Raw genomic sequence first — 20807 nt, forward strand, 5'->3', positions numbered from 1 at the left:
CATACAATCAATAATTGTTAGAGATAGAAAGACTCAGGAATATATAACCATAGCCTGGGATAGGAGGAAACAGTTAACAGAGACAAATCCAAATATTTTTAAACAAGCAGCTAATGATTTCAATACAACTATTATAAAGACATCTATAGATGTTAAAATATATATATATTTTTTATTTTATATATTTTATATATTATATATTTTATTTATATATATACATATATTTTAGTGAATAAACAAAGTCTCAGTAAATAAAATCGGAAACTTAAAAGCTGAAAAACGCAGCATGTGGGGCACCTGAGTGGCTCATTTGGTTAGGCCTCTGTCTTCAGCTCAGGTCATTCCTGGGGTCCTGGAATTGAGCCCTGCAACAGGCTCCCTACTCAGTGGAGAGCCTGCTTCTCCCTCTCCCTCTGCCTGCCACACTGCTTAGCTATGCTCTCTCTCTACTCTCTGTCAAATAAATAAAGTCTTTTAAAAAAAACACACACATACAATATCTAAATTTTCTGAAAATAACTGAAAAGCTTAATAGATTACATAATAAAGAAACAATGAGCTTGAAGAAAGGGCAATAGAAAATTAGCCATGTTGAAGTACAGAAAAAAATACTGAAAGATCCTTGTAACTGTCAGACAATACTGATGATATGTGTATTGGACATACAGGAGTGGAAAGAAAAAAATAAAATAAATAAAATAAATTAAGTGATAATAGTCAAAATAGTCAAAATTTTACAAATTTGTTTTAACTTCAACCCACAGATATAAGAAACTTAGCAACTCCCAAACAAGCATTCAGATATACCCACATATCCATATTATAGTTAAATTTCTAAAAATAAAACATAAAGATAAAAATTCTTAAACCATCAGAGAAAATAAATTCCTACAGGGGAACAACTATTATATTAACTATAGATTTCTCACCAGAAATAATGGGAGCCAAAAGACAGTAGAATATTATCTTACGTCTAGAAAGGGAAAAAGAAAATCTGTCAACTTAAAATTCTATAACCAGTAAAATTATATTTCAAAAATTAAGGTGGAATGAAAATATTTTCAATTAAACATAGCTGAGGGGCGCCTGGGTGGCTCAGTGGGTTAAAACCTCTGCCTTCAGCTCAGGTCATGATCCCAGGGTCCTGGGATCAAGCCCCACATCTGGCTCTCTGCTCAGCAGGGAGCCTGCTTCCTCCTCTCTCTCCCTGCCTGCCTCTCTGACTAGTTGCAATCTCTGTCTATCAAAGAAATAAATAAAATCTTTTGAAAAAAAAAAAAAACATAGCTGAATTTGTTTATGATCAGCTTATCTATACTGTAAGAAAAAATTTTTTTTAAAATTTAATTTATTTATTTGAGAGAGACGGAGAGAGTGAGGGAGAAAAAGCATTAGCAGAGGGAGAAGCATATTCCCTGCTCCCTGCTCCCTGCTCAGCAGCGGGAGTGTCACGCGGGCTCTATCCTGGATCATGACCTGAGCTGAAGGCATACAGTTAACCCACTGAGTCACCCAAATGCCCCATGTACTGTAAGAAATCTTAAAGGAGGGGTGCCTGAGTGGCTCAGTTGCCTAAGCATCTGCTTTCAGTCAGGTCTGATCCCAGGGTTCTGGGATTAAGCCTGACATTGGGCTCCCTGCTCAACAGGGAGCCTGCTCAGTCTCCCTCTCTCTCTGCAGCTTCCCCTGCTTGTGCTCTCTCTATCTGTGTCTGTCAAATAAATAAATAAAATCTTTTAAAAAAAAGAAGTCTTAAAGGAAATATTACTAGCTGAAAGAAAAGGATAAGTAGAAGAAAGCTCAGTATATAAGAATAAATGAAAGGCCTTGCAAAGGAAAAATAGGGAAATAAAATGACTTTTACTTACACATTTAACAATTTCTTAAAAAGCAATTAACTGTATAAGACAAAAATAATTACAACATACTAGGGGGCTTGTAATATATAAAAATAAAGTGCATAACCACTATAATAAGAATGAAAAATGGAAGGCAGTATAATATTAGTTCATTGTTGGCTATGATATGCTAAGAGATAATACTGCATTCTCTAGAGAACTACACCACCCAAATTTTAAGTGCACATTTACAGGCCAAGAAGAAGACAAAAATGAAATACAAGAAAATAATTCAAAAGATGACAGGTTAAAAAGAGAAAAAGGACAAAGAAATGGTTTGAAAACAATGATGACAAACTAATAACAATATGGTTGAGTTAAACCAATTATATCTGAAGAAAAAAATTATATTCATATTTTGTTAAATATAAATGGGAGAAAAACTCTAATTAAAAGTTAGAAATTGTCACCTACCTTACAAAAGCAATATGTTACTTTATGCTACTTACAGACCTATATTTTAAATATGAGGATTCAGGGTGCCTGGGTGGCTCGGTGGGTTAAGCCTCTGCCTTCTGCTCAGGTCATGAGCTCAGGGTCCTGGGATGGAGCTCCTTGTCAGGCTCCCTGCTCAGCGGGGAGCCTCCTTCCCTCCTCCCCCCGCACTTGCCTCTCTGCCTACTTGTGATCTCTGTCTGTCAAATAAATAAATAAAATCTTTTAAAAATAAGTAAATATAAGGATTCAGCTATATTAAAACTTTACAAATGGAAAAAGACATATAAGAAAAATTATATCATCTTGATGGATCTGGTGAAAAAAAATTGACAAAATTTAACACTCATTCCTAATAAAAACATAAAACTAGGAATAGAATAGGCTTTCTCAACCTTAAAATCCTGAGTTAAATCTAGATCGGAAAAATCTAGAGTTAGCATCATATTAAATGGTACAAGAATGAATGTTTTCCCCCTACAACTGGAAAGCAAAGCTATCTATCTAAATATTTCTCCTCAATGTGGTTTTGGAAGTCCTAGCCAGTGTAATATAGTAAGAAAAAGAAATTAAATGTGTTGAACTGGGTAAGAAGGAAACAAAACTTCCTCTATTTTTCAGATGATATAATTATGTAAGATCATAGTATTTGGGATCAAAGTGCAAAATGCAGTTGTATTTCAGTGAAAAACAAAATAAATTCTGTTTTAAAACTCAACATACAGGGGCACCTGGGTGACTCAGTCAGTTAAGTGTCCCACTCTTGATTTCAGCTCAAGTCATGATTTCAGGGTCATGAGATCAAGTCCCATGATGGGCTCCCCACTCAGCAAGGAATTTGCTTGTCTCCCTCTTCCTTGGCCCCTCACCCTACTCTCTCTGTCTCTCTCTCAAATAAATAAATAAATCTTTAGGAAATTGGGGAGGATATGTGCAATGTTGAGTGCTGTTATTGTATAAAACTGATGATTCACAGACCTGTACCCCTGAAGCAAATAATACATTATATGCTAATAATAAAAAATAAAATATAAAATTCAATCAACAATATCAAAACCTCTACATTGAAATGACAAAACTTTGCTAAGAGGAATTAAAGAAAACCTCACTAAATGGAAGGTTATGTCATGTCATTGATTAGAATACTCTCTCTTGTTAAGATGGTAATTCTAATTCTCTGAAATTAGTCATATAGATGCCACTATGTACCTATTAGAATGGGTAATATCTTAAAATGGGCAAAACCAAGTGTTAGCAACAACGTGGTACAACTGGCACTGTCATACTCTGCACTTAATAGTGTAAAATTCTACAACCACTTCAGATAGTATTTTGACAGTATCTTCAAAAGGTAGACAAATACCTGACATAAAACCCAGTCATTTCCCTCCCAGGAACTTCCTAGGAGAAATGAAAGAAATACATCCTTACAAATACCTGCATACAAATGTTTATAGCAGTTTTATTCATCATATCCCCAAACTGGGGTGTATCCATACAAAGGAATACTACTCATTGGTTAAAATGTATGGACTACTGGGGCGCCTGGGTGGCTCAGTGCGTTAAGCCGCTGCCTTCGGCTCAGGTCATGATCTCAGCAGGGTCCTGGGATCAAGTCCCACATCGGGCTCTCTGCTCAGCGGCGAGCCTGCTTCCCTCTCTCCCTCTCTCTCTGCCTGCCTCTCTGTCTACTTGTGGTCTCTCTCTGTCAAATAAATAAATTAAAAAAAAAAATGTATGGACTACTGATATACTCAACAATATGGATAATTTTAAAACATAGTGAGTGAAAGAAGCTATAAATGAAAGTATTTACTCTATGATTTCATTTATGTGAAGTTCTAAAATATTTAATATTAACCCAGGGTGAAAAAAATCCTGCCAGTTCTTACCTCTGTTTTTGTAAAACATATTAAAAGGAGTGTGATTTTTTATTCAGTGTATGAACTTGTTAAAATTTATTGAACTGAATGTGTGCATTCTTTTGATGTAAATTATGTTTCACTAAAAGAAAGTAAAAGAAAAGTACCTTGTTCAATATTGGGGAGAAAGGAATTTAATCAGAACAAGATAATTTGTTTTAGTCATAATTTGATAATAATTTTGTAATGGAATTTTTCTTCTGAGGACTCTATGGTAGGGAAGGTAGTGACAAAATGGGACAGGAGCCCAAGCTCCTGTCTTCAAAAATCTCTGTAATCCAACCCTTTCATTTTGTAAATGATGATGGCTTTTAAAAATGTATAGAAATATTAACCTTTAAAATATTTTAATATTTCTTACTATCCTTCTTGGAAGTTTTAGCTAATTTAAGCTGAGCAACGCTGTCAGTTTGGAGGAGACAGTGTTCAAAAGCTGTCATTGTCATGTGAGAAATGCTGTCCTCCAGTTGAACTGTGGTTCTGAATGCTTCTGCTGGAGTGTGAGCAAAACATGATAAACTGTCAGCAAGTCAATGGCCCTAGTCCTAGATTTCGACCTCCTGTTTGGAACCATTCTCCAGGGGGAAACAGTTGGGCATTTAAAGAAATCCTATTCACTGGCATTTTAACTCCAAACTTCCAGTTAAATATGAGAATTTAAAGTCCCAATCCAGGCATGAATTGAAATCTTTGTTTTTGAAATTTTGTGCAGGGTTTTCTGAACTCTCATGAAACTTGTTTTGAGATGAAGGACTAACGTCTTTAAAATATGCCATGTCTTCACAGGCACACTTGGGTCTAAATTAATTTAGAAAGTAAGAGAGTAAAATTTCTATTACCTCTGTTCTAAGTAGTACATGTGGCAGGATTCAGATAAAACTTGCTCTGCCCTAAAGGAGACAGAGATTTTGTTAACCATTCTGTAAAAGAATGAAATTAGTAGAAAATAAGCTAATAAAAGAATCTATTAGATTGTCCCAAGAAGATAAAGGACTTGTTTTTCAAAGTAAACTAAAATGAAATTCAATGAACTGAGTAAGATTTTGTACTCTAACATTTGTTAGTGTAGCAAACTCCAATAAATTATAGTTTCCAATCTGGTTTTGCAGACTCTCTGAGGAAAAGAGAAGATACTTATGGTTTTATCGCTTCTACTGCAATAATGAAAACTGCTCCCTTCCTTTGGTCCTGGGTAGTGCCCCTGGATGGGATGAAAGAACTGTTTCAGAAATGCATACCATTTTGAGAAGATGGAAATTTTCTCACCCTTTGGAGGCACTTGGACTTCTGACTGCTAGGTAAGAATTGCATAACAAGCATGATATTACTGATGAGAAAAATTTGGAGAAAAAAAATAGGACTCTATAATTAATTCAATAGCTATTCTGGTTGTTCCCAATTTCAATAGCTATAGATAATAAATTTAGATAAATGTAAACTATGAATATAAATTTTAAACATATCTAAGCTATAATTGTGTCTTCTGTACTAAACTGGAAGGATAATTAATGGCCATAGTTTCTTAAATGAAGAGTTTAGTTACTCTTACAGAAATAATAAAACAAATTAGGGAAAAATAAAATTCTCTACTCTTTACCCCTCTCAAAAGAAGTAAGTCCTTAATAATTGGACCATATCTTTTATACAAAATGTCCCATTTATAGTAAGTGTACAATTAATATGCCATGATAACAGTAGGAATAAAAGGGAAAAATTTATTCCTTATATATTCTCCAGACCTTCTCACAGAATAAAATGCGTTGGAATGCAGTTGGGGGTGGAGTAATGATGTCTTCTCATAGATAGGGAGAAACATGTGGGATAAGTGTAGAAGCTGGCTTTGGTTTGGGGAAACTGCTCTTCCTTGGCTTCTATTTTATATTAAAAGCCAAGAAGAGCTATTTTAAAACTGCCTTGATAAGCATCAGTTCACTGATGGCATGAAGAAGTCTGCAGTCTCTAGAAGCAGAAGAATTGCGGAGCCCAGTTCTATTCTGAATTCTCTCTCAAGGTCCTAACAGAAGGGGAATGTGAGAGAAAGTGACACAAAGGACTTTTCAAACTGATTTACTTAGGTTTATGTTAAAATTAGTGTACTTTCCAAAAGTTCTGGAATAGAAAAGGAGGTGAATGTTTTTGTTTTCTACCACAGTGAAATACCATTTCACACTCACTAGGATGGCTATAATCAAAAAGACAAATAATATTAAGTGTGGCCAGGATGTGGAGAAATTGGAAAACTCACACATTGCTGGTGGGAATGTAAAATGGTGCGACCACTTTTGGAAGTAATTTTCAGTTCCTTAGATATAAAATATTGACTGTATGACCCAATAATTCCACTCTTAAGTGTATACCCAGGATAAAATGCATAGTCAATCAAAAACTCATACATGAATATCCAGAGAAGCAATATTTATAATAGCCAAAAAGGAAAAACAACTCAAAAGACCATCAACTAATGAATGGACAAATAAAATGTGGTCTGTCCATACAATGTAATATTATTCAATAATAAAAAGAAATGAGTAATAATACATGTTACAACATGAGTAAACCTTGAAAACATTATGCTGAATGAAAGAAGTCAGTCACAAAAGATTGTATGATTCCATTTACAAGATATATCCAAAATTGGCAAAACTACAGATGCAAAAGTGGATTAGTGATTGCCTAGGTCTTGGGAAGTTTGGGGAAACGGAGTTGATTGCTAAAGGATAGGAAGTTTCTTTTTTTGGTTATAGTTACACAACTCTGGGAACATGTTCAAAACCACTGAATTGTACACTTTAAGTGAATTGTACAGAATTTGAATTGTGTCTCAGTAAAGCTATTAAATTTTTAAAAGAACATTTAGAAAGGTAAAAATAGAAATATGAATCTCTATAATATCTCTAAAGCCTAATTTTCTCACCAGATGATATAATATCTTTCTGGTTTCTAAAGCATAAACTGGCTTCATGGAGGGGAATTATTATAGCTTTACTATGATATACCTTGGTCTATTTAAAAGACATTAAATGTGTCAACTAATACCTTTTATAAAGTTTATGGAATATTTCTTGGAAAAGTCTTCTTTTTGAATACCCAAGTTTTTAAACATTATAAAAGTTTTAGTCTTCTTTTTTTCAGAGGTATATAAGTTGTTGCTCTGACATAACAAGAATCTGGAATTCCCAGCAAACATATTGCATTGTATATTAAATGCATGTACCAGAAACATGCGGACCATACATGGATATACTTTCAATCAACATAAGCAGTAGGAATTTACTCAAGGGGTAAATCAGTAATGAGGCAAACCTTAATACATGTGCAAATGTACAATTGACAACAGATTATTTTAGATCCAAGTGTCCTTCGAATATTAAAAATGAGCTAGGAGACTGTTCCTGCAGCAGCATGTGAAAGATGTATCTTGTACTTTCTATCTTGTACTTTCCTTATAGAAGTGGCTTCATATCACATCTCATGAGTTTAGCATTGCACAGCCAAGGACCATGCTGAACATCATACCAAAGATCATGAGATCAGCAATTCCAATACCAACAGATTCCAGCTTAACGCTGATTATGGTCTCAATTTTACCAGTACAATGTCTGTGTCCGAGAAGCTCCTTCAGTCGTATGGGTTGGACCTGTTCAGAACTTTTGTTTCACAACACTGAAATGTTGTTGAGTGAAAAGCACGAGAGTCCTGTTTCCCTTTTCCCTATCTGTAGGGTAATAGTTACAATAAGCCTCTACATATGTGGTCCAAGCCTATCGTATAGCTACACCCTTGCCTATAAAAACAAATACTCCAGTGGTTACTTCAGCAGCAGATTTCACCAGTAGGCAGGTGAAAAAGCCAAGCATACACTAAAATTGCCTCATGGCTTCCTAACACCTGAAGAATCCCATGGCTGTTATCAGGGCTCCTGCTCCAACCAGCACACAAGAGCCCCAGGTAGATATACGGCGATGACTCATCCTCTGATAATAAATCCTTCACGGTGCCTCCAAACCGAAACCATGGTCCAAAAGCAATGACGGCTGACCCGGTCAGCCAAAAGAGCAGGTTGAAGCCAAGCAGTAGGTACTTTTTGCACCTCGGACACTGCAGAGGAGTCCCATGGAGCTCACCGCTCTAGTGGGATCCTGAGTCCCCAACCCCACACTCCTGCTGAGAGTTGTGGCAGCCTCTTACAAAAATGTTTGTCAGAATAAAGCCTATAGGGGCGCCTGGGTGGCTCAGTGGGTTGAAGCCTCTGCCTGCGGCTCAGGTCATGATCCCGGAGTTCCGGGATCGAGCCCCGCGTGATCGAGCCCCGCATCGGGCTCTCTGCTCAGCGGGGGGTCTGCTTCCTCCTCTCTCTCTGCCTTTCTCTCTGCCTACTTGTCATCTCTCTGTCAAATAAATAAATAAAATCTTTAAAAAAAAAAGAGAGAGAGAGAGAATAAAGCCTATAATACTGCTTAGTTTTCTTGCTTGTAAAATGAAAGGACTTGCTGGACGGACTTCAGTATTCTCTGATCCCTGATAAATAAGCATAATTCTGTTTATAGCGAGCCTTCTCTACCTAAATAGATGCCAAAAATCTATTTGACACAGTGTTTTAAATATAAAGATAAAATTATTACTTAGTGCCCCTTAGTACTATCTAATTTTAATAGTCACAATAACCCTATGAAGCAAATACTATTATTATTCCAATTGTACCTGTGAGGAAGCTGAGGCTTACAGAGATTAAGTTGCCCAATAGAACGCTAGTAAATTGAGGATCTCAGGTTAAATCAGAGATTTAGAGCTTGAAATCTTAACTGCTATGCTTACAGCCTTTCTACATAAATACTCTAGACTATTTACATACTAAATATGTAAATAAAACTAGCTTAATATGGTCTTATTATAGTAAATAGCAGTACTTAACTATCTTATCATGCTTCGGTGTTTCTACTTCACTGTGTAATTTCTTTTTTTCTGAAGAATCAGATTTTTAGAAATTATAGGGACTGCTTTCAAAGTAGAGTGCTGTTTATTATGCATCATTTAGGAAATTTAGCAGAAATTTGATTTATTTGAACATTGGACAGTTCCTTATCATGCACCAAAGAAGGTCACTGGGAAGGTTAAAATATTTCTGTTGCACTCATTCTATGACTCCCACTCTCTTTAACTGAACTACTAAAAAACTTGAGGACAAGCTGTTTCCAGAAATGAACCTTTCAACTTCTCTAAATTCAAAAGCTGACTTTTCTAGAACAAACAGTTTGTGCTTGTTAAGTGAGTTGTCAGAGTGAGGTCTTCAGAGATCTGTATTTTTTCTCCTTTGAATAGTCTATTTTTCCAATGGTTTAACCTCTTGAGAACTAGTGTGCTCCGTTTCTAGCTCAGAGAATTTTTAATATTGCTGTTTATTTAATCCAGTCCAAAGATTCACCACCTCCTTTTGGTTTATTTTTAGCAAGAGACATGTTGAGATTTAATTTACCTAGTGTGGGGCACGGGGTGTTAATATTTCCACTACTGAGTGCCAGCAGTGTGCTCACCGGGTACTGATATTTCCATTAGAGAAGGCAGTGCTGTCAGAATACCAGAGACCAAGGGCTAAGGTCTGTGGTTCTTGGCAGATGGTTGCTATTTTCTTGAACTCTGATGCACAGGCATAACTTCAACTGCTAATAGCAAGCAGAAATCACCCAAGGAATTAAAAGACAGTTCAAGGAAAGTATTCATTTAAAAATAGCAACTCTGAACTGGCATCAGAGCATTACATCAGAAGCTTAAATAAAAATTTGACAAGGTACTAGAACTTGCCATCCCACGTGATGTAAAATTATTATTTTGTGGGAAGAAGAACAGTGCTTAATAGGTGGTGCCTTAGCATCCAAAATCAGTTTCCTAAAAAATGTTTCATAAACATGTTTGCATGAAACCACTGTATCTTTTATTATAAAGATCAATTTACACTAAAGGCATTCTTGACTAGCATTTTAAATAGGTAGCATGGAATATTGAAGAGACAGTTGATAACTTCTACATTAAACTAAATAATTAAGTGATGGATGATGGTGTGTCTTTCCCATTTATATATTGAGCACAAATATGTATATGTGGAAATTGGCATGCAATGAATCAAAGAGACTGAATAATAAGTCATAGTGACCATCTCTAAAAAGCAATTTAGAGAAAAAGACTAATGCTAAAGATCACCCCACAATATACTCCATACTATAACCAAAATACTAAGTGCTCTATGTGCCCAAAGGAGAGAGGAACAGATTCTTTCTGAGAAGGTAAGGAAATCTTCACAAAGGAATTGAATTCTGAATTGAAATATTCGTAGTAATTTCCTGAGTGGAGAAGAAAGGAAATGGCATTTTAAGAAGAACGACTAGCATGTGCATGGTTATAGAGGTTCAGAGAATATTGAGTAATTTAATACCATATTAGAAGGGAACTGTACCATGACAAGACTAGAAAGACAGGTCAGCTTAAGATGTTTTAGGTATCATGAGCCAGGTAGTTACTGTGGACTCATTTCTGCAGCCCATGGAATTTTGTTAAGAATGGGAGTCGTACAGTCAGATTTATGGTATACAAGAATAATGCTGACATCAATGTGAAGGATGAACTAAAGAAAGAAAATGAGAACAAGGATATTAGATAGATGTCAGGTATTGAAATAGTCTATTTGAAAAATGGTCTGGGCCTGAAAAATAGTAGAGATCCACAGAGCAGATCTGAGAAACATTTCAGAGAAAAGTGAAAAAAAGAGAAGAGAAATTGAAGACTTGGAGCTTTCCCTTTTGGGTAAATGATAGAAAACTATAGGGTTAATCAAGACAAGGGTGATAGAAGAAAGAGAAAATTTGGGTGGTGTAAGGTAGAGAGTTTTGTTTTGGAATATTGAATAATTAAAACCCTGTGGGATATCTAGAAGGAGATGACCAGTATGTGGTTGTATATTCAGACCTGACGCCTAGTAGAGAAATGAAAGGTTAAAAAATAATATGTGAATTATTGGCTTGAAGGCAGTAACTGAAGCCATAGAAGTAGCTGTACTGTGTGTGAATGTGTAAGGAAATATAGAAAGGAGCAAAATATGGAATCCTGGAGAGTAGCAACATTTTAAAAGCAATAGAAAGCAAACAAAGCCAGGAAAGGCAATCGGAAGAGTGACCAAGTGGTTGGAGGAGATGGAGAAAGGAGTGGTAATTTAAAATTCATAAAAAAAGGTTTTCCAAAGGGGCACCTGGATGGCTCAGTCGGTCAAGCATTGGACACTTAGTTTCAGCTCAGGTCCTGATCTCAGAGGCCTGAGATGGAGCCCTGTTTTGGGCTCTGTGCTGAGTGTGGAATCTGCTTGAGATTTTCTCTCTCTCTTCCCTTCCCCCTGTGCTCTCTCACTTTCTCTCTCTCTCTCTCTCTCTCTCTCTCTCTTAAATAAATAAATAAGCTCTTTAAAAAGGGTTTTCAAAGGTTTTGGAGAGGTTTTAAGTAGAATTCAGTCTAAAAACAAATCAACGGATTGAGAATAGAGCAGTCACTGATGGCATTCATGAGACAATTGTAATACTGCAGTAAAGCCGGATACCATACTTCAAGATCTTAAAGAGGAAATAGCAAGAAATAAGTAAATTATGACTCTTGAAATAGAATTGATGGTAAAGGCTTTGAGGTTTGGGGTTGGTATGCTTGTTCAAATAAAAAACCTTGAAGCATGTTTACAAATTGACATGAGGGACAATACACGAAGGGAAGATCAGAAAGTAGAGGGACGGTGAAGTGGCACAGTGAGAGGGTATTAACAGCCAATAGCCTGGAACAAAAGTACGGAAGGGAATTTTATTCAAGGAATGGAAGAGAGTAACTTCTTCATCTCAGGTGGGAGGCAAGGAAAGATTTGAATACAATTATAGATTAGTATGAATATGGAAGAGAAAAATGTGGAAGTTTCAATATTGTCTATGAAGGAAGAGTTAATACTCTTCTGATATACTGAGAATGAGAAATGTAGAACAGCATAAACCCAAAGGTTATATCTTGTCTGTGTGCACTTTTAGAGAGTTTCTGGGGTTGCTTCCAAATTTCACAGTTGACAGACAGCACAAGTTTTGAGATCAGACATATCTGACTCTGTCACTTATTACTTGAATGACCTTGGGCATACTTCCTTATCTATAAAGAGGGGGTAATAACATCCTGTGCCTTATAGGGTAAAGTTCTTATGCAAGTATTCAATAAAATTCTACCAATCATCTTTATCATTATTATCCTTTTCATCATAATTATATTAAGAGTTTAGAGTTTTCAGATTCTTTCAATGCCAAACTATAGAAATGGATAAATTCTTGAGAATAATTTCATTTCAACTAAGCTTAAGTAAGTTAAACTTACTTGTTGTAATTTATATGATAAATATTTCACAATTGAATAATGATATAGCTTGCAAAGCACTTTCATAATATGTTATATGGTTTGTTCTATAAGACAACCTCTTTAATATTATTGCCAACATTTACAGTTTCCCCCATTTTGCTGTCCCCATTTTACAGATGGAGTAATTGAAGCCCAGTTTGCCTATTCATTTACTCTATGGCTATTTATTGATGGCTTACTCATATAAGGCACTTCATTTGGCACTAAAGCTGGCATAATGCACAAATTTGCATCTTTTAAAGATCACTCTGGCTTCTGAGTAAGCATAAATTTGGTGAGAGAAGCAGAAGTAAATGAGGGAACAGTCAGGAAGCTACAGAAGTAGTCTAAGTGTCAGAGGGTAGGAAGTCAGCCTTAGAAGTATGGTAGTGGTGATGAAATAAAATGAATAGAATCAGAACATTTAAAAGTGACAGGATTGAATAAGGAAGGGCAGTAAAAAAGGAAGGTATCAAGGATTACTTCTAGGTTTCTGTATAATGCAAGTAAATGGAAAATAGAAACATTCACTAAGATAGGCACTCTGGGTAACAAGTAGATGTTAGTAGAAGAACCCTGACATTTAGGTTAGGACAGGTTGGCTTTGATGTGTGGTTGAGATGGCTGGTGATGGTTCAAGGAAGAAATCTAAGCTAGAGATCCCAATTTGGAAATCATCCACAGAAAGATGGGAATTAAGTTAAGGACATAGATAAATTTGCTTAGAGAGAAAGCGTGAGATAGGAAAAGAAGACCCTTAATATTTAAACCCAAAATCCCTTATTCTTTTTCATAACTCCATGCTGCTTTTGCATGTAATGTTGAATCCATCCAAACACAAAATTTCTGTGGCACCTGGGTGGCTCAGTTGTTTAGGCATCTGCCTTCGGTTCAGGTCATGATCCCAGGGCCCTGAGATTGAGTATCTCATTGGGCTCCCTGCTCAGCAGGGAGTCTGCTTTTCTCTCTCCTTCTGCCCTTTCCCATGCTCATGCCCCTCTCCCTCAAATAAATAAAATCTTAAAAAAAAAAAATTCTACATAATGCCTCCAGTATACCACTTGCTTTATGTAGTGCCTTTCTAAGCTTGTCTGTATATAAAATCAAAGTGTAATCATATAGAAAAACAAAACCAATAACTACTCTTTAATTATAAATAAGTCTAATTAATACCATAAATAATAGAGTTAATTCTCAATTTCTATATGTAGATCCATGGGCTATCCATCAAGAAATATCTCTGCACAGTTCCTTATGTCTCTTTGGATCATTCTTATTCCTACCTGGGTTATGACTGGGGCAATGTCCTAGTCCAATTAGACAAATTATATTACTCACTATTATGTCTCTATTCATCATTTAGAATGCCATAAAATAAATAATATGTTCAAGCTGATCTAGTGGACTTCATATAAGTCTACATGATCAAAAAGGAAAAGACCTTCCTAGAAGTACTATAGAGAGCCTGTTGGCCTCATATTCTGGATATTTGAATTTTAGTTTCAGTGCCAGCAACAGATGGCCTTGGGCAAACAGCTCAAATTCTCTTTTCATTTTTTCATCTGTATAATCAGGAGATTGATCCAGGTCTCCAAGTTTCCTTGAGTTCTAATATTCTGTAATCATGTGAAAATCCTTGAAGGAACATGAATTATTCAGTGGGTAGAGGTTTACAATCATCTTAAAGGATCCTTATTCTCCACTTTCCCTAGAAAAAATTTCTTCTGTCATATCTGATCATTTTTAGTACTAGAAAAATAGCAAATATATTCGTATTGACATTTTTCTTCCAAGTTGATGCTGAGTGTGTCATCAGACTCAAAACCTGCTGGAGAAAATGTTCTGCACTTCTGATAGTTTTCTAATTCTAACCTGACATTGGGGCTTTTAACTATGAATAGCCTCATGGCATTCTGCATGAATTCGTACTGTGTATTCCAAAGTCTGACATTTCTCTTACACTTAAATTTGATCTCAGATTTCTTTACTTTTCATTTTACCCAAAGTTCCTTTTTTTTTAAGGTTGACATTTGTTACATTGCATTTGGCTTTTACCCATCACTTGAAAAGTTTTTTCAGTAAGATATTGACCCTGTATCATTTTTCAGACTAGACAAAGAAGAACAAAAGAGAAAAACAATGATAGGGGGAGAAAATAAGAAAGGAATAAAAATGACAAAATAACAAGTCAAGTGGAAGAAGTTGAAAGATGTATTTTTCTGTTGAAATTTCACTTCATGGTGCCACTGCTCCTGTTGAAAGTTGTCTGGATCCTTGGTGATCCCTTTGAGAGGAGCTGTAAATGACTGAGGGGAAAGAAGAGAAATGATGCCCTCCCATATCTGAGTGTGGGTCATGTGACTTCAAAGCCAATTTGTCATTCAGGGAAAAGATAAGTTGATGTGCTGCTGTCTTCAAAACAGACTACAAGTGCTGATTCATTAACTTATGGCCCCACGACAATAACACATGCCAAAACTACATTCTCAAAACTCAGTTTGTAGTCCCCAGTGCTTATAGGGGTGTTGTAAGCACCCCAAGATGCTTATAGGGGTGTTGTAAGGTCAAGACTATTTCCATAATAACTTTAATATGTCACTTGCCTCTGTTACATGTATTCACTTATGGGTGTAGAGTGTTTTCAGACATGCGGTGTTTCAACAGATTTAACACAGAAACAGATAGGGGAATCTAGCTGTCTTCTGTTAAGCCAAACATTATAGATAGTTGCAAAAATCTGAAACACTCTCTAAATATTTTCTTTGTTTTTGAAAGTATAGCTCTTTTTCATAGGAGTATATTGTTTGTGTTAACATGTGGAGGGATAATTGTTATTATCTTAAATGAATTAATAAATATATCTTAAATATCTTGGGTTTGTTTCTAATATGGCAATTCTTGATAGATGTAACTCAGCATAAACAAAAATTCTTTGGATTCTTCCATAATTTTTAAGAGTGTTAAAGGGTCTTGAAACCAAAAACAGGAGAACCTCTATTGCACAGCAACCTAAACACTGGGCAGTTTCTACTTCTACATTCAGCTAAAGAGTTACCTAAATACTTGATACTCTTCCTTTTCTGCCCAGGTAAGTATTACCATTTCATCTTAGTCCTCTGCTTGACCATGATTTTGTGTTTACACAGTGGGCAAAATACAGAGTTGTATTTCACTAAAGTTCCTTTGAAAATGTTTGTCTTGAAGTTGCTTTCATTTTGCTTAATTTTTTCACTTTCAGTTTTTTAGCCACATGTCTTACATTCATTTTATTAACTTTTACAATTCTAGTCTTTGAGAAGTAGTTTTTTTCTTTGTGTCTAAATGAACTCATTAGACAATAGACTATGTACAATTTTTAAATATTTCCTTAACAGTTATTGTACAGAGTTATATTTATCTTAGCTGCGGAATTATGTCCTTTTACAGATGCCAAAGACACAACTGTTAGCCCAGTTGAGAGGAAAACAAGGCCTGAATAGGTAGAATCATTGTTCCTGAAACTCATATAAAACTGAATAGTAAGCCAGTCTGATATTTTGCTTTTGACCAAATTTCGTTTTGCTCTCTATTCAGACATGCTTGGAAAGTAAATTAAATAACCTAAAGTTACTTAAATGGATGGTTAAAAAATGATAAGCTTAAAGAAGTGATTATTTCACATGAACTCTTGTTACACTTAGTTTTAAAAATTCTTAATAAATGGAAATCCTCACCTTACATGATCTTCTCTCCAAGTCATAGAATTTTACTCACCTTGTATCTTTTTAATATCTCAAATCCAATAGATTGCCATTTACTGCATTGTAAATTATTTATTTTCTGAATGAGTATAAGAAAGTTTCTTACAAACTCAAGTAAATGAGGACCTTGTTAAAATCAGCCTAATAAATTTTCTAATGATAGCTTCATTTCTTCTGCAGTCTCAAGGTAGAAGGCCCCTGCCTCTAGTAATCAGAACTACCAAGGTTAGCAGAATCACTGGTTTATTTTTGGCAGGAATTACGTGTATTTTTCAAGAAAGTCAGGTCATTGGAAAGTACAATAACCTGACTTGTGGAAAATTCAAAATACTTTGCAGTTCTTCTGTCACATATGACATTTCGGTATGTAAATATCACATGACATCCAGAAAATATGGGTAGCCCTCACCGTATTGAGGAATGTGTTACTGAGCATGAAATGCCAATAACTATGCCCCAAGAGATGTTTAAACAATTTCAGACAACATCACAGGGAAGAAATGCCAAGATTGGTAGAATATATTCGTCCATTGATCTTTGCCTGAGGTCAGGGACCTGAAAGGGTATTAAGCAGAAATTCTCTAGAGGCAGAGATCCCTATATGGACCTATTATGCTAAAAGAATATTTTAAGTCAACCAAAAAAATATAATACTTCTTCTTTTACACAGTGATGCTTATTCTTAAAGGAACATATGATTTGGAGCTTTTTTCTAGTGCTGGTACTGAACTTATACTTACTCATATATATTCATAATTAGTTAAATGAGCCTTACTTTTTTTAATATTTATTTGATAGAGAGAAATCACAACTAGGCAGAGAAGCAGGCAGAGAGAGAGGAGGAAGCAAGCTCCCCGCGGAGCAGAGAGCCCGACGTGGGGCTCGATCCCAGGAGCCTGGGATCATGACCTGAGCCGAAGGCAGCGCTTTAACCAACCGAGCCACCCAGGCGCCCCTAAATGAGCCTTACTTTTAAAAAATCATTATATTTTAGTAACCAATGAAACTTTCATATAGAAAGTTTGAAAAACTTTAAAAATTCAGCTTAAAAAAGAAAACTAAAATTATCCATGAAATTTCCATTCAAGTATTTTGTATTAATATTTTTAATGTTCTCATCTTTTTGTTAAGCTTATGGAGAAATAGGCACATTTTTAAATGGTATTATACTGCATATACTTTTCATTATATTTTAATGTCACTAAATATACTTTTAATATTTTTAGACTACATGTATTCTATTATATGGTCATAGCTTATTTAACTTTTATTTTAGACATTCATGTTATTTACAATTACATATAACCTCACACATATCTCTGATTATCTTCTTAGGATAAATTCCCAAAAGTAAATCATTAGATCAAAGAATAATCAAATTTTAAAGATTTTTAAAAATACATGTTGCTATATATTGCCATAATGTATGAAGGGACACATTTCCCAGGAGCTTCAGTAACACTTCCAACGTCTCTCTAAATGTGGCCAACTCTTCCTAAAATAATCGAATGAAAGTTATATTTGGATATGCTTTACTGTTGTTAGGCCTTAGTCACATCCCAGGATGTCATGTGGTTAGTCTCTTAGCAATTTCTCTTCCAATTTCTTCCTAAACTTCATGTAAGAGTAGTGAATAAAAAGATCTATTCCTTTCCATTAACGTGAAAAATGTTCTTCCCAACATTTCCACATATTAATGTAAATATATAATTTTTCTTTTGGGCTGTGTAGATATAACTAGTGTCTGTTCTATTCCTGAAGAAGTCTGAAAAAAAATACATCCTTCTTTTTCATTACCTTCAGATTTGTTTTTCTTTCACCCTTTTGACTGAGAGGAAACAAATTTTAAAAACCTGGGACTTACATAAGTGGTATTTTGGGTTATATCTATTGCTACCGATGTAAATTATCTCAGAGCACAGCAAGAAATAAAATGGGCCCAATAGTATGATTTTTTTCTGATTATTATCATCATGACCAATGCATTTTTATTAATGATCCAATATGTATGGAGCATGGGGCTAAATCCTAAGAATTAAAAAAAAAAGAAGAGGATTAAACAATTCTTATCTTCAGTTGATTTATTCACTAGTTGAGGAACGATGACACATATGTAAAAAAAAGATAAATTCTAATAAACATAACATATCTTAATTGCCCAGTGGAGTCAGCCAGTCAACACCCTTGGAGTTCAGAAAAGTGATTATTAAAGTTTGGGATAGTCACCTTTAAGAGGATTTGAACCACATTTTGAAGGAGGACTGGATCTTTAACAAGAAAAGAAAAGCTGTTCCACAAAGGAGAGAATGCACATGACATTTTCAGAGTAAAATAACCAGTGAGCCAAAGCAGTTTAGTCAGTATTACAGTAGGAGGAAAATCTGATGTTCATCTAGCCTTGGCTATCTAGATAAGCAGTATGGGCCTAAGAGAGGTAAATTGGAAATAGAAACCCATTTAATGTTTTATGAGAAATGAATTTAGAAATAACTTAGGGAATTTATAAGGTATTACTACAAAAAAATGTTAGTACCGGCATGAGATAATTATGGCTTCAACTAGCTAGTTACAGAAGAAACTGAAAACAAGCATAATGCTAGAGTACCATTAGGACAAAAAAAGCCAACCGAACTTGGCAACTGATTAGATACAAAGAGAAAAGACTACAAGGAATTTATTATTCAGCAGTGCTTGCGTCAGGGATTCATAATGAATGAGCCTGCCTTCAACCAAGTACATAATATAGAATCCCACTGAGAAGACTGTGATAAACTCTACAGGGGGCTACCAAGGAGCTGGAACACCTTCCCCGGTAAACTGGTCCTTGAGTTTTGACTTGAAAGTTGAATCAAATTTTGCCAGATTGGAAAGGGTGGAAAATTCAATGAAGAGGGCAAAAGAGAGGGAAAACATGACTCAAAATTTTAGACCTGCGTGACTGGAGAAAGATAGTAACACAGACCACAAGAGAAAAGTCTAGCAGTAGAAATGTTTTAGGTGGAAAGAGAATTCAGTTTAGACATTCTGCAAACTTACATGTAGAGCACATTTACCAATCTGGAGACTGCTGGGACACACCCATGAACAAAACAGGCAATAATTTTCTGCTTTCATGGAGTTTACATTCTAGTATTTGGAAATAAATACATAATTAGAGGTATAGTGTTCACCAAAGTGTTCTATTTTATTGTGATGTTTGTTTCTTTTTTTCTTTCTCTATTGTCATTCATATCCATAAGGTAAAATAAGTACAAAAGAAAGCATGGGTGACTCCTATCTGACTTAACTCATCACTTAGGCAGCAAAATGTTCCAGTAACTATTCCCTCTAAGACTTCAAACTGTCCTCAAACTGTCCTTGATCTCTACAGGCTTCAGACAAATGGTTTAGTAATTGAGAGCAATAAATTAGAATCAATCACATTTAGTTAGGAGAAAGTAGTCTCAGTGTGCTAAAACAAGCTGACCTTCTTCTAGCTTTGCATTTTTATTGCACCCTTTCTGCTCTCTACCTGCGCTTGATGCTATGCTGGGATATTCTGACCTTAGCAGTACTTCAGGAGATGTGTGTGGACTGCAGTTCTTGCTGGGTCTTACTGCTAGATTGTTCGAAGGGAGAAAATTATTGGAAAAGTATTTGGTCAGAAATAAGGGTTTCGAGTACATAATCATGCAAGTGAAATTTTTGTTGCAATTAAAATGCTCAGTTTGATTTAAGGAAAATATGTAAAACATTACCTTTAAGCATTACATTTCAAACTGCTAAGGACAGTTGAGAAATACTAAGTAATACCAGTTTTCCTTGACACTGTAACTGCATAGTATTCATTTCACCCTTGAGTAACTTGATATACTGAAGAGACTGGACATTAAAGACTCTAAAGTTTCCTAACCTCCTTAATATTAAGAGCCAATCTTCAGAGTTCTCACTTGATTGGTTGAAAGCATTCAGTTTGTTTCCATGCAAAAGGATTTTTGACTTTTGTTTGTTTATTTTTGCCTTGCTTTTCAACCAGTTTCAGTTACTATAAATAGTTCCTTCAAGTTTAAAATTAGGCATATCATTTTTTTTTCTGAAAACTTATTTAAAATTAATTGTTCTTACCAAAGCCCAGTTATAGCTAATCCTGTTAAAGCATTATGTCAAAAGCATGTCAAAACGGTGTGGTGCCAAAAGTTATCTCTAGGCACTTGCCAGGATCTTGGAGATAACTGTATTTAATTCTTCTGGTAGAAGCAAGATGATGGAGCCGGACGAGCCCATTTGAGGATTAATTGTTTTGAGGGTAGATATTCAGATGCTAAATACTTGCATGAATTTAGTTCAGTAACAAATATTTATTGAGTGTTTAATGGGTGCTAAACCTTTGGACATTTGCAGTCCAAAAATGAATAAGGCACAGTTACCTC

The 20807-nt window shown here is 35.3% G+C and overlaps 1 protein-coding gene and 1 pseudogene across 2 annotated transcripts in view; one reads left to right on the forward strand and one right to left on the reverse strand.

Moving 5' to 3' along the window:
* Positions 1-20807, forward strand: part of PIK3C2G (phosphatidylinositol-4-phosphate 3-kinase catalytic subunit type 2 gamma) — a 327581-nt gene that overhangs the window by 106521 nt on the left and 200253 nt on the right. For both annotated transcript variants that reach the window (XM_046012794.1, XM_046012795.1), the window contains one exon: positions 5365-5553. In XM_046012794.1, coding sequence (XP_045868750.1) covers positions 5365-5553 — 189 coding nt within the window. The remainder of the gene's footprint in view (positions 1-5364; positions 5554-20807) is intronic.
* LOC123945889 lies at positions 7713-20661 on the reverse strand (annotated as a pseudogene).

Source organism: Meles meles, chromosome 7 (genome assembly GCF_922984935.1).
Source record: "Meles meles chromosome 7, mMelMel3.1 paternal haplotype, whole genome shotgun sequence".
Lineage (NCBI taxonomy): Eukaryota > Metazoa > Chordata > Mammalia > Carnivora > Mustelidae > Meles > Meles meles.